The following is a 15,000-nucleotide window of genomic DNA, read 5'->3' as shown; positions in this document are numbered from 1 at the left end:
GTTTGTTCACTCTCCTGCATGCTTGCCTGCCAAGTAATCCAATGTTATGCATTGCTGCTTATGAGATTAGAAGGCAGTGATTTGAAAGATGCTGATGACGACGATGACGATGATGGTGATGACGATGATGACAAACAATGTAATTAACGCTGATAAAAAGCAAATCAATTCGCTCACATGAAAATCCAAAAATTTTGCTCAATTAAACCGTCAATTAACTTCGATAGTTACTGAAAACTGGTAACAAAACTTTTAAAAATAAACAGAACAATCATGAGCAGTACAATCATCTTTGGAGAATAATCTCCGCTGTTGTCACAACAAAGATCTTCTTACCCCCTCCTCCCACATATAAGTCTGAGAAACTTTTTTGAAGTTTTCTGAACGTGGAAGCAGAAGATCAAACATCATCATTGAAATGTTGACCAGTCCACTCTAAACAACGATTGAACGAAAATAAACAACTTTAAACAGGCAGGTCCTTAAACAATTAAACACACATAAACAGCTCCGAACAGAACGCCTATGAACAGTTTTAAAGAACATCAAACAGCAATATTCTCACAACACAGGATCTTATAAAAATGCGTATGAACGCATATGTATATATATCTCTGTCATGTGTATGTGTTGCGTGCGTGTGTGTTGTGTGTACTAAATACACATGAAAGAACACATACACATACGTACACCCACACACACAACACGCACACAACACGCACGCATGCATCTCCATTTGTTTTCCAACTCAACCAAGCAACCATTCCTTCGTTATCCGCACACACACACACCACACGAACGCTTATTGTCGTGTTGTGTGTGTGTGTGTGTGAGTGTGTGTATGCGTGTTTGAGTCTGCATACATGTGTGTGTGTGTGTATGTGAAAGTGTGTTGACGTGTAAATCACACGTAACTGGACATGATTTCATTCAAGTTAACTTTTTTAAAAATCAATAAAAAAATTATAGAAAAAAAACCGCTTTATTTAATGATGAATGAAATAAATACGCACACATAAAACACACACACCACACACATTCACATACATACAACACACACAAACGTACACATTCACGAGTGTACGTGACCAAATCCCATTAAAGCATAATCTCGCATAACTTGCGCGTTCGTACGCAACAAACGCGTAAACGAGCACGTTTGTATGTTTACGTTTTGTTGTGTAAGTTTGTTTGTATTGTTTCATTTTGTATTCGTTCAACCCGCACTTGATTATTTTACTTTGTTTCAGTTTGTTTTGTATTTTTTTCAGTTAGAAATCGTTCTCATAAACAATAGACATTAAACAAACAAACTTTATCAACACATGGAACGCAAACAAAGTCTCAATCTGGTCTTGCGTTATTATTAACCATCAGAACCGTCAACATAAACACCATATAAAACTTAAACTCACACAGATTTGCAGCAATAAACACATCCAACAATAAAACATCAACAATGCATAAACATTAAACATGTCAGCCGGATGTTAAACAGTGCATCAACATAAAATAACAACAGCCAGCTACGAAAGAGGTACCCAAGTGATGTGATGTTATACGATGCTACGTAATGCAATGGGATGTTGTGTGATGTTACGCATTAGGTAATGTTATCTTATCGCTTCACAAGTTATCAAACGCATATATAGCAAGTATCGGTGCTAACAATAAAATATTTAAAATATAAAACACACTCAACTGGTCATAAAAAAATGACAACAAGAATCCAACAACAACACATCATCACCACTGCACACAAAACCACACACACACAAACACACACACAAACACACGCACGCACACACATTACCACACGAAAGGCAATTAATTTAATTGGACTTAATGTTTGCTGGCAAGATGAGTTGGTGTTAATTGGTTCCTATTATCACCTTACTATAATGGACGGCCACAACCAGTGATGTGCCAATAAATAAATATTCATATAAAGGGAGAGAGAGAGAAAGGGAGAGAGAAATTTAGAAATTTATACATATATTTATACATATATTTATACATATATTTATACATATATTTAAATATGCACTTGATGATGATAAAAAGTTTGAGTTTTTCATTCTTTTTGATTTCGTTCTTTTCATCAAAGCAGAACTAGAACTGCTTGGGTGTGATGATCTTTAAGTTTTAGACAGACAGCATTCGAACCAGGGCATCGCATAGCTGTACGAGACATGGGGCTTTTACCGATTGAGCTAACTCACCGACCGAATAAAGATGGTGATAATGATAACGGTGATTCAGATGATGATAATGATGATGCAGATGATGGTGACGATGATGGAGATGATGATGATGATGGTGGAGATGATGATGATGATGATATTGATGACCTTTGAGCCTAGATAAGTCTTAAATAATTGGTCGATTTGGCAGGAAGTTGATGTACACACAGCGATGACGTATATATTATAAACAAGTACCGCACGTTTGCGTGTGTGCACGTTTACACGCATTTGTACGAATGAATGTACGTTTACAAATAACTACATGAAACTCCTGGTACTCTCAATTCAATTGACATTTGTCACAGTATCTCAATATTTTTTTTACGTTCAAGTCAGCAAGCAAAACAAGCAAACATTCGTTATATATTCCAAATTTCAACCCTCACACACACAAACATGGACACACACAGGTACGCACACGAACGCATAGATACACGCACACCCAGACAACTTTTAATACGGCTACATAGTGACAGATTTATAAAAGCTAATGTATTACACACACAACGTACGTGTATGTATGTGTGTTTGTTAGTGTCTGTGTATGTGTTTATGTATATTGTACATTTACGAAGCTTAATAATAAATAGGAAATTTATTTCATGTCATTTACATGCGTGCACTTGCATATTTGTGAAGATATGACGTTAATAAAAACTTGGGTGCTATATGTTTGTGTGTGCGCGCGTGTTTATGACATGACGCATGTTTGTATAGTAATAAACATGCATGTATAATATATCAACATGTTGAGAAAAGCTGAGATCAAAAAATTGTTCACATGTTCGACTACACCTCATGCTGCATGATGTATTATGAACAAATATATATATATATATATATATATATATATATATATATATATATATATATATATATATATATATATATATATATGTTAAAGGCAATCATTTATACCACCAAAAGCCTACGTAAATTTTTTAATTATTGCTTTTTTTATGGTTTTTCTACAAAAGATAAAAATTACATTACATAAACTAACCAGCAAAGTAGCGCTTCCATGTCTCTTGCTGCAGCCGCCATCAACGCTACTGTCGCTACTACTGCTTCCACTTCTTATTCCGTCATTGTTAGTAGCTGCTGTAGTAGTGGCTGCAGTGGTGCATGTTATTTCTTCGTTAGTTTTTTTACCTCCTCTGAAGTTAAAAATTAATCCGCTGTGAGGTTTTAAGCCTTTCAAATGCTTTCTGTCTTTTGGCTCGTTTTTATTTTTATTTTTGTTATTTTTACTATTAATTTTATTATTATTATTCTTATTGTTGAATTCATTATTCTGAATAATACTGTTATTTCTTTCGTTATCGCTGCCCATGTTGTTATTATTATTACTGTTGTTGTTGTTGTTGTTAATATTATTATTCGCTCTTTTATTCTTCTTATTTTTTGATTTGATCACCATGACGACGATGGCCACCAATAGGATGACGGCCAGCGACGCGGTTACCATGACGACGCTGGCGATGATGACGATGTTTCTCGTGTTTTCGTCTTTCAACAGCATAGACCCGAAATTATCATTATTATTATTATTGTTGTTGTTATTATTATTACTATTTTTAATATCATTGATTGGAACGTTAGTAACGACGACAGCAAGTGTGGCTGTCGTTTTGAGAGGCGGATAGGTCGAGTTACTGGCCGATAAGGTTAAGGTGAATGATGACGTTTCATTATGTTTGTCACGTGCTAATATGTTATTATTATTATTATTGTTGTTGTTGTTTTTGTTGTTGTTGTTTTTATTGTTGTTTGCAATGGACGATAAAAGGAAATCATTGTAGCATGTGACGTCAAAGAATAGCTGTCCCGACGTGACGTCAACAACGAAGATGTCAACTCCCTTCCTGCAAGCTGTGGTTGTTGCGTCGCTACTACTATCATTACCACCATTTCCATCATCGTTGTCGTCGTCTTCATTTATATTAATATGGCCGTTCGTTTCGTCATTGTTATCTATTGGAGAGCTCACGTGATCAATTGAAAATATGACGTCATCGTCGATTTTTATTTTTCTAACTTTCAAATCCGCAATACGAATGAGTTGTTTGTTATTTTTGTTCGAGTTTGTGTTGTTGTTGTTGCTGCTGGGAGTTAGCGTTGAATAGTTGATGATTAGTGTACTGTTTTGCGTGTAGGATAGCGGGTATTCAAATACCGGGTACACATCATTTGGCTCTCTGAGAAACACCAGCACATCGCAAGTGTTGTTAGCGGGTGACGCAGTTGTAGAAAAAGAATTCTCATTTAAGGCCAATACTTTATAACGTTGCAATTTGCAATTATTGTTATTATTATTATTATTGTTGTTGTTGTTATTGAGATTGAGATTGTCAACGGTGAATAGCCGGCCAGTGTATTTGTCGACATTTAGAACATTGCAGTTGTCGCTGACCTGTTGCTCCAACATTTCGTACCACACGACATTGTTACCTTCGCCTACATCCCCGTCCCGAGCCAGAACGACACCGACGGTCGAGTTCATCGGAGCTTTGTAATCGATGACGAAATTATAAGTCGGTATGTCAAATATCGGTTTGTTGTCGTTTTCATCATCAACGATGACAATGACTGTTGTTGTGTTGGTGAGGCTCGGATCGCCGTGGTCACTCGCTTCGACGATTAATGTCAAGTAACATACGCTGCTTTGAAGGGGGCGGTATTTGAAGAGGTCAATGTCCTTTATCCGGTCATCATTCTCGTTGTTTTTGTTGGAGTTATAAGTGTTGTCACTTTTATTGCTAGTGTTGCTGCCGGGTATGACGTATTTCAAGTTTCCGTATCTTTTGCACTGCTCCCTGTCAAATGACACTTTCGAACGAATCGTTCCTATATTTGGTTCCATGAAGAAATATAGAGTCGAATCGTTAATTAGTCGGTATGTGACTGCTCCGTTATCTCCTTGATCCAGGTCAGTTGCCTTGATCGTTCCCACAAATATCCCGGATGGCGAGTTTTCTTTCAAAGAGAAAATGTAATCGTTTCTTTCGAACTGAGGTACATTATCGTTGACATCAATCACAGTAACCACAATGCTCTGGCTCGAAGTGAGAGATGTGTTCAATAAAATTGGATTGTCTCTGCAGATTAATGTAAAATTGATATCTGGAGTTTTCTCTACGTCCAAAATTTTAGCAACATTGATAGTAAACCTTCCTACATTCTGAATGGAAATGAAATTGTCAGCTGCGAAATTGTTGGAACTCGTGATGGAGTCACCGTCGACAATTTTTAATTTGAAGAAATCACTGTCATCGCCATCCAAGTAGCACAGGACGTTTCCATTGGCTCCATCATCTAAATCGTTGACCTCAACCGCGTTCACTAACGTGTCAACCATCGAGTTCTCCAGCACCTTCATCGATCCTGACAGTTTTGAAATGGTCGGAGAGTTGTCGTTGATGTCGAACACATCCACAACAACCTGCGCAGTGCTGGACAACGGTCTGTCGCTTGAATCAACTGCCGCGACAATGAATTGTAACTTGGGAGTTTTTTCTCTGTCGAGCAAATTACTTTTCAGCGTTATTTCACCAGTTTTGTTATCGAGAGCAAATAATAATTGGATCTGGCGAGGGGGGTTGAAGAGTCGGTAGGTGAGAGAGCCAGCCGGTCCTCCATCTTCGTCGCTGGCGTGCACGCTGGTGACATGCGTTCCTCGAGGAGATGACTCAACGACGACTGCGTTGTAATATTTTGAATCAAACACAGGTACGTGATCGTTGACATCTTCAATCGTGATTCTCAATACTGTCGACCCACCTGAGTTGCCTCCGTCTTTCGCTTTCAACAACACCGCGTATGTCTGAGCGGGTTTGAAGATATCAGAGTGGTAGAGACTTTTTTTCAAAACCATCTTGAGATCATTTATTTTGGTAGGATCATATAGTAGTTCGAAATATCCAGAAAGTTTCAAATTAACTTCATTGTTTAAGATGTCAGCTAACTCATACTCAACTATGGAATATCGCGGGCTATCATTATCACGAGCCATCGGAAGTTTAACAATGAATCCTTCTTTGGCATCTTCTGGGATGTTGACCGGATGTGAAGTCTGGTTGCCGAAGTTGGGAACGTTGTCATTGATGTCTAGAATGTTAATGTTCAGACTGAAAACTCGGTAGATCATTGAATCCTGGGCAGACATTTTGAGTGTAACTACACATGTTGGCAGTCTGGAGCAATACATCTCTCGATCAATCTTCGAATTAACCTATGAAAAAAAAGGTTGCACTATCTCAAAATGTTATTGACACATTTATCTAAAATATTAACCTTAATTTAAATCAATACAAGATGAAAATTTACAAAATTTACAAAAAAATGAAAATAATTTCGCAAACCTTCAAAACGTTATTTTCGTCTAACGCGAACCAATCCTTGACGCTGATTTTCCTAACTCCACCGTCATCCACAGCATCATTTCCATAATCGTCGTCATCATACTTAGCATCGCCGATGACGTCATCAATGGTATCTCGCTGCAACTCCAAAGTCTGACTTTCGACTACAACGCGGAGAGCAGACATTTCCATTCCGACAAACTTCGATGCGATTTTCCGCTCTTCCAACATTTTGGCCACCACTGTACCAACCGCTACCTCTTCGTAGATTTCGAAATCATTTTTTGTGTTTTGAGTAGATGATGATGTTAATTTTAAAAGTAATATAATGGCGATGATCATCATTGTTTTCATCATTTCAACTGCTGAATTTGTTGGTGCCGACAATGACGATGGTAAAGAGGCCATCATTGAGGATGTTTTTAACAATGCGTTATTATTTTTCAACTACGTATATTCTATTTAAAAGTTAAGAACTGACCATACTAATTTCATGGTAATAAATGATAATTTTTTATCTTGATAAAAATGAATCCCATATATTATCTATTTTTAATTATAATTCAACGAGGTGTTATAAATTTAACTTTATCAACAAATCATTTTCTTCTATGTTCAGTAGATTGTCTGCAAAAAATATTATTTGAATATTAGTTCAATCTCGAAAATAATTTTGTTCGTTGAACAAACAATTAAAACAAAAACTGGAAATACCAAATACACAGATAAATGTCTATATAGGTCTATACTTATTTATAAACAAATATTTATACACACAAATAAAACAAACCGCATGAAACACAAACGAACGAACGAGCAAGCAAGTCAACAGTCGCAGAAACAAACAGTACCAGAAAGAAACACTAGCTCGTCATTAAGTAAACACAACACGTCAGTCAATACCGTACGACATCGAAATACAACACTACGAAATACAGGACACAGAATATCCAGACGACGTACAACGTGAACGTACAACAATAAGATAGATACGCACAATTTCTTGTGCAAATATTTGCAGCCTGTGTGGTCTTTGCTTAGTCCTTCGTTTGTATCCAATTTGATTTATTGAATAAATAGTACGATGGCGCGTGCTGAAAGTTTGGTGCGCCCTGATGTGTTCGTTCTATCGGAGAAAATTCGATATAAGCAGGTACATTCAAACGTGTACCTAATCGCTTCGGTGCTTAATTCGTGCAAACAAATTAAAATTTGGACGAATTAAATATAACACGTCTAAAGTGTAGCCATAACTATATTTATCAATTGGGTAATCAAATCTTTCTAAAACTATAAAAATTTGTAATGAAGTTAAAAAAATTTAAATTTTATTAAAATTATATGTGCGCGTGTGTATGTGTGTGCATGCGTGCGTGCGTGCGTTAGTGTGGAACGCATTAATTGACGCGTTACAAATGAACAAACACGCCATGACACGTACAATGAAATGCAACTCACGAGACGATTACAAAAGATGTGCGTGCATGTACGTGTGCGTGTGTGTACGTGTATATGCGTGCGTATGTGCGTATATCTATCTATCTGTGTATGTATTCAACTAGAGAAAACTTTAAGAAAAAAATAGTTTGAAAAAAATGTCTGTCAATTGCTTTAAAGACGTTTTCATTTAATGGAATCTTCTGCAAATAAAAAAAAGTTCAAATATTTGCACATAGTGCAAAGTGGCATGGAAAACATATGAATCAATTTGCTAAACAAAATCATTTTAGAAAAACGAAAATTAAACATTTCGATTAAACAAATAAAATAATTTTTTTTTTAAATTGAACGAAAAGAAAAGTATGCGGTGAAAAAAAGAAATCGAAACATCTGACGTGATGTGACAGACGAGAAAAATAAACACAGCATGACCTGGCGTCAAACACCTCTGACGTCATCAACAGCCACAACACGACATGACACGATACAAGACCATACTAAACGATACGAGACCATACTAAACGGTACCAGACGATACAACACAAAACGAGACAAAACATCTGCTCTAGATGTTTGATTTCTGAAATGATGTACATGAATGCAGTTGTTGCGTGTAGACCGAGAAAAGTTTATAACACCAAAATAATTATTTATTAAAATAATATTTTTGATAATTATTAAAAAAGCCTTCGAAACAAAATGTACTAACTGCACAATAGGATGAAAATTTAAAAAAAAGATTCTTGAGTCACTTGGTAGAAGGAATGAAAGTTATAAGAAAGTTGGGAAAGTAAAATATTAATACTGTTTCAATAAAAAATAAATAAATAAATAATGAATAATAATAAATAAATAAAAATAAAATTAATCATAGAAATAAAACTTGTGAACGTTTAAACAAATTAACCAATAAGCAGGAGATGAAAGGGCTGAATAAAATATGATTAATCACACATGGACTCAGCCAGCACCACACGCCACGTAAAACGCCGATGGTGATGATGAAGACGATGATGGTAATGAAAATGATGAAGAAAACGAAGATGGTGATGTTGGTGACGAAGAAGACGATGATGGTGATGAAGATGATGACGATGATGATGAAGAAGACGATGATGAAGATGATGAAGTAGACAAAGATGGTGATGTTGGTGACAAAAATGAGAATGATGGTGATAAGGATGATGACGGTGATGATGAAGATGACGACGAAGATGATGATGGTGATAAAAAAGGGGGAAAAGTACCTAAAAAACATTAATAAAAAAAATGTCGACAGATAATTCTAGAATAAAAAAAAACACACTTGTATTAAATACATACATAATACACACACACAACATCAACCTAATGACGTTGTATGTTGCGCAAGTGTGAATATTCTACAGCAACTAATAAAAACAAAAACACATAAAACGCGTCAAACAACGCTCTAATAAACATTGCTATATGAAGACTGAAAAATAACCGCTAAAATTTTATTACATCACATAGATAAGCAATTCTGCTCACACAAACATCTCTCTCCATGTATTCAAACACAAACATTGCTGGTATACATCCGAAACAAACATTGTTTTATAAAAAATACAAAATTTAAACATATAAATCATGGAAATTGACATATGCGCTGACACACATAAAAACATATGCACTCACACACACACTCACACAGACACGTTTAAGCAGATACAAGGACACAAACCTACATAGAATTATATGCCTTCATTCGCATACATGAACCAATTTATATATCTGGGCAGCCTCATAACTGATGACAATAATTGTTCGAAAGAAATTGATAGAAGAATAGCAATCGCGAGAGGAATGTTTGCATCTTTGAAAGTAATATTGAAAAACGGTAATGTATCTACAAAAACAAAATTAAAGATCGTAGAAGCGTGTGTGTTTTCTACATTGATGTATGCATGTGAGGCTTGGACGTTGAAGAAAAGAGACAAAGACAAACTGGAAGCATTCGAGATGCATTGTTATAGAAAGTTGCTGGGAATCAGTTGGAAACAAAAGATAAGAAACGATGCCATAAGAAAACAACTTGGAAGACAAAAAACTGTGTATGAAAGTGTCAAGGAAAGAAAGCTGGGCATCTTTGGGCACATCTGCAGAATGACAGACGACAGACTGATCAAAAAAGTACTGATGAGAAAGAGGGACTAGAAGAAAAAAGTTGGAAGACCTGTGAGGAAGTGGATGGATGATATCACGGAATGGACGGGGGTTGGAACATTGAGCTCAATGAAGATGGCGAGGGAAAGAAAAGGATTTTGGAGAGATAGAAGAATACCATTGGCTTCAACGGTCCCTTAAGCGCTAACACTCACACACACATACAACAAACACATACATGCAACACACACACACACACGCATGTACTACACACACACGCAACAAACACACCACACACAAACGTCACGAGCAGCAAGCAAACTACATCAGGAACACACACGAAGATTTGCCAACTGTCCGCAATTATCATCCACAAATGAAAAGTTAAGTGGTTGGCAGGATGGAGGTGATGGAGGTGAAAAAGAAGAAGATGATGATGGTGATGAAGATGATAATAATAAAGATGACTAACATATTAAAGCATAAAAAGGATTTAATGCTTTAAAAGATTACGATCGATCACCAACAATATCTCAAACATCGAGGATAATAATGGAGGTGATGAGGATGACGATGGTGGTGATGATTATAATGACGATGAGAAAGATGATGACGACGACGATGATGAAATCTGTTGAAGAAGGTTTGGTGCAGTTGGCAACTAATCACGTAAAGTTGGATGTTACGAACGTTAGCATGTATGTGTGTGTGTTTATGTATCTATGTGTGTGCGTGTGTGAATGTGTGTGCATGCGCGTGTGTGCGTGTGTATGTGACACGTTTTTGCACTGGTTTAAAGTGCAAGATCTGATTTTGAAGATCATTTTTTTACAGACAGTTCAAAAGAAGTTATGCAATACTTGGATGGATTCAAACAACTTAAAAAACTAAACAGATTCGAGTTAATTTGAAATTATTTTCCTTATAAATAAAACAATCTATTAGATTCAAACCTTTCATCATTCGTACATCCAAACACTAACAATTTTTCAAACCATTATAGAAAAAAGAAAGAGAGAGAAGAGAGAGAGAGAGAAGAGAGAGAGAGAGAGAGAAAGAGAAAGAGAGAGAGAGAGAATATAAAAAAAACTGCAACACACAAAATGGACACACAAATTTTGAAACCATAAAATTTCGGTAATTTCTTGCACCGGGTACCGTGTTACGCACGCGAGCAAGCAACAAAATCAATTCACAAACTCAACCATACAAAATACGACAAAAACACTACAAAATACAACAAGAAACCACAAAACACATGGCGATATACCGTTAGGAACAACTCTTACAAAGCAGAGATAAGTGAATAAAGGATGGACGAAGAAAGTAGGAGGAATAAATAAGTGATAACCACGTGACAGATGTACGTTGACACGTTCGTTGAGTGTACAAAAAAGAATTGTACATTCGTTTATGCATATGCATGTGTGCACATATATATCATCGTACGCTATAATAGACAAACATTTGTACACGCTTGTGTACCGTACAAACAACTATTGTACACATATCACCATATTTTGTGTTGTATGTTTGTATGACATGAGTGTGCAAACATGTATATAGATTTTAACAAAGGTAAACGATACATACAAAGCAAACTATACAAAAGTATACAAACGTATGTACACCATTGTATACATATACGAACATATAAACTCATAAATACTGTTAGATACACATCTAAATTGACAAAAACACCCACAGATCTTACTAGCATACGAAGACAAGTATAAAATCTATTGAGCATAATCATATAACATAAAAAAGTCCAAATGTTGTGTTCAATTTTAAACTCAAAAACTAATATACAAAGTGATACAAAAAATGAAACACGTACATACACACATTCATTCATATATAAACACACACACACACACACTCATATATATATATATATATATTTATAAACAAACACACACACACGCGTCGAAAGAAAGACAATGACACAACTTCCAGCTAATGACAGCCATCATAAAAATTGACATCGTGTGGAGAGATGGACGACTCGCGAGCACGCGCGACACATGAGAAAAATTAATAGATACATACACGCACACACACATACAAACAAACATAGATTTTACACAGACACACATACATACATTTATACACAAACACACAAACACATACATAATCACAAATTCGCTTTGATGTACACAAATTTATGCAGACGTACTTATAGATGCACGATTAATTTAATTAAAAATGTACAAACAATGTCAACATACAAAACAACTAAATACTAAACTACTAAATACAATGTACATTACGCACACATAAACACACAAACAACAGACACAAACAGACACGCAAACCAACAAAATTGTCAACAAAAATATGAAAAAAAAATCAAGATGGTAAAACAAAAATACGATTTAAAAAACCCCGAAATGACAGCAGGAATCTGATTGCATATACTTGTTTGTATGCTTGTATATCTCTGAAAATGTTTAAACATATAATCGGGAAAAATGTGTATGTATACATCTGTTTAAGCCCATAGCAAACATACCAATGTGTTTAACAAACCTTATAATTAAACAAACTAACAAACACACACACGCACGCAGCACACACACGCAGCATACACACACACAGCATACACACACATACAAATGTACACTTCTTTATAAACAAACATACAAACAATGCGAGAACATAAGGCATACATATATACACGCACCGACACATACCCAAACACATGCACAAACATAAACACATACTGAATTCAACAAAAACTAAAAGATAGTAGAGAAAGAAAGAGAGGGAAGAGAGGGAAGAGAGAGAGAGAGAGAGAGAGAGAGAGAGAGAGAGAGAGAGAGAGAGAGAGAGAGAGGGAACTCAGGTGAACCAGTTTATAAACAGGCAAACGTTTTTTTCATTCTTCCTCATACAAAATCGTTCATGATTTATCTATCAGCATTCAAATGCAATCGTTTGATGTTATATCTAATGTTATGATTAAATTTTTTCGTAAAATTTTTAATTTAAATTTTGAAATATCGCAGAGTTAAATTTATTTCAATGCCATAGTGAAATGTATTGTAAATTTGAAGTAAATATCATTCAATGTTATTTAACAGAATAAAGTTATGCTATTTTTGGCATACTTCTGTCTAGTGTTTGCAAATATTGAAAAAAAGACACACATGCACACAGACAGACAAGCAACCATACATGGCTGCATACACATTCATACATACATTAGTTTTATTAATACAAACGCATGAAATACAAAAAGAAACATACTGACAAACCAGCTTGATGCAAATATTGAAGAGTTCATACGTACAGACTGACATACTTGCATACAAACAGACAGACATACAAACAAACATACATCCATGCATGAATACATACATACATACATACATTCGCGTGTACGTACATACCTAAACATATAAACTTACATACATACAAACAAACAAACAAACATACATACATACATATATACAAACATACAAATATACAACATACATACAAACATACAAACTTACATACGACCCAATTAAAATTATCACCAACATTGGTAAGTTGGTTGGTAACAGTCTACAAGTACCCGATTTATTAAAAATTGTTCAAATGCGTTTACATGGAATTGAATGATGTTGATGAATGGTAGAATGACTGATAGAATGAATGAATAAATGAATGAATAAATAAATGAATGAATTATTGAATGAAGGAATAAACCATAAATAAATGAATGAATTAATGAAAAAATAAAAGAATGAATGAACGTATGAATGAACGAATGAATGACAGACAGATGAACAGATTAAATAAATAAAACACTTACTCAAACACACATACCACACACACACACACACACACACACACACACACACACACACACACACATATATATATATATATATATATATATATATATATATCATCATCATCATCATCATCCAAATTTATTTCTGAACACTGAAGCCAGTTTGAATTGAAACTTGCATTATATTGACAATTTTCAGAGCTCTGCTTCTCACTATCTCCCCAGTTTCCTTTCAAATCACTCTCACTTAACCCTCTCAACATCTCTCTCGGTGCCGATCTTACTACATACATTCATTCATTTGTCAATTGTTCTTTCTTTCCATTCCATTGTTTGTAGCTTTTTGTGTTTTTGTTTTCATTGCATGACGCAAATATGTAGCAATTGTGTCTAGGCAAAAACTGCTGCTGCTGCTGCTACTACTACTACTGCTGCCGCTGTCTTGTAAACCAACGTTGATGTTGATGTTGTTGTGTTGTTGATGTTATTATTATTGATGTTGTTGTCACTAGTGTTTTTATTGATGTAATGTTTTATATAATCTTTGCACTTGTGTTTTCCCAGTTGAGAGTATTTTAAAACCATCAAACTCACAATAAATTGTATAAATATCACTATTTTAAAACCATCAAACTTATGTTAACGTCATCATCATCGTTTTCATCATCATCATTATTGTTTTCATCATCAAATAATCCTCACCAGCTAACAAGCTCCGCCTGCCATAAGATCGATGATAACCTTGGAAGTTAGTGGCTTGGAAGATGGATAAACACACAACAACACAACAAAACAACACAACACGCAGTAACATCAATAGCAGCAACACAACAACATTACATGATGACATCAATAACAGCAATTGCACAGAGACATTAAATGACAACAGTAATAAAACAACAATACAACAATATACCAACACAAACAACAACAACAACACAAACATTCACACAAACATAGCCAACAGAATAACACACCAACACATCAACTAAACAACAACAACAACACAATAACACGTCAACACTAACAACACAAACAAGAC

The 15,000-nt window shown here is 35.2% G+C and overlaps 1 protein-coding gene across 1 annotated transcript; it reads right to left on the bottom strand.

Moving 5' to 3' along the window:
• Window positions 1–4,815: 4,815 nt before the first annotated feature.
• On the bottom strand, window positions 4,816–6,120 carry HELRODRAFT_76594 (hypothetical protein; the record flags this gene model as incomplete). Its single annotated transcript, XM_009016284.1, has 3 exons — window positions 4,816–4,909; window positions 5,057–5,450; window positions 5,514–6,120. Coding segments are annotated over 3 exons (1,095 nt in total), but the record flags the coding sequence as incomplete, so codon positions are not given.
• Window positions 6,121–15,000: the final 8,880 nt, after the last annotated feature.

Source organism: Helobdella robusta, assembly GCF_000326865.2.
Source record: "Helobdella robusta unplaced genomic scaffold HELROscaffold_18, whole genome shotgun sequence".
Taxonomy (NCBI): Eukaryota; Metazoa; Annelida; class Clitellata; order Rhynchobdellida; family Glossiphoniidae; genus Helobdella; species Helobdella robusta.
This window is presented reverse-complemented; position numbering and strand designations above follow the sequence as displayed.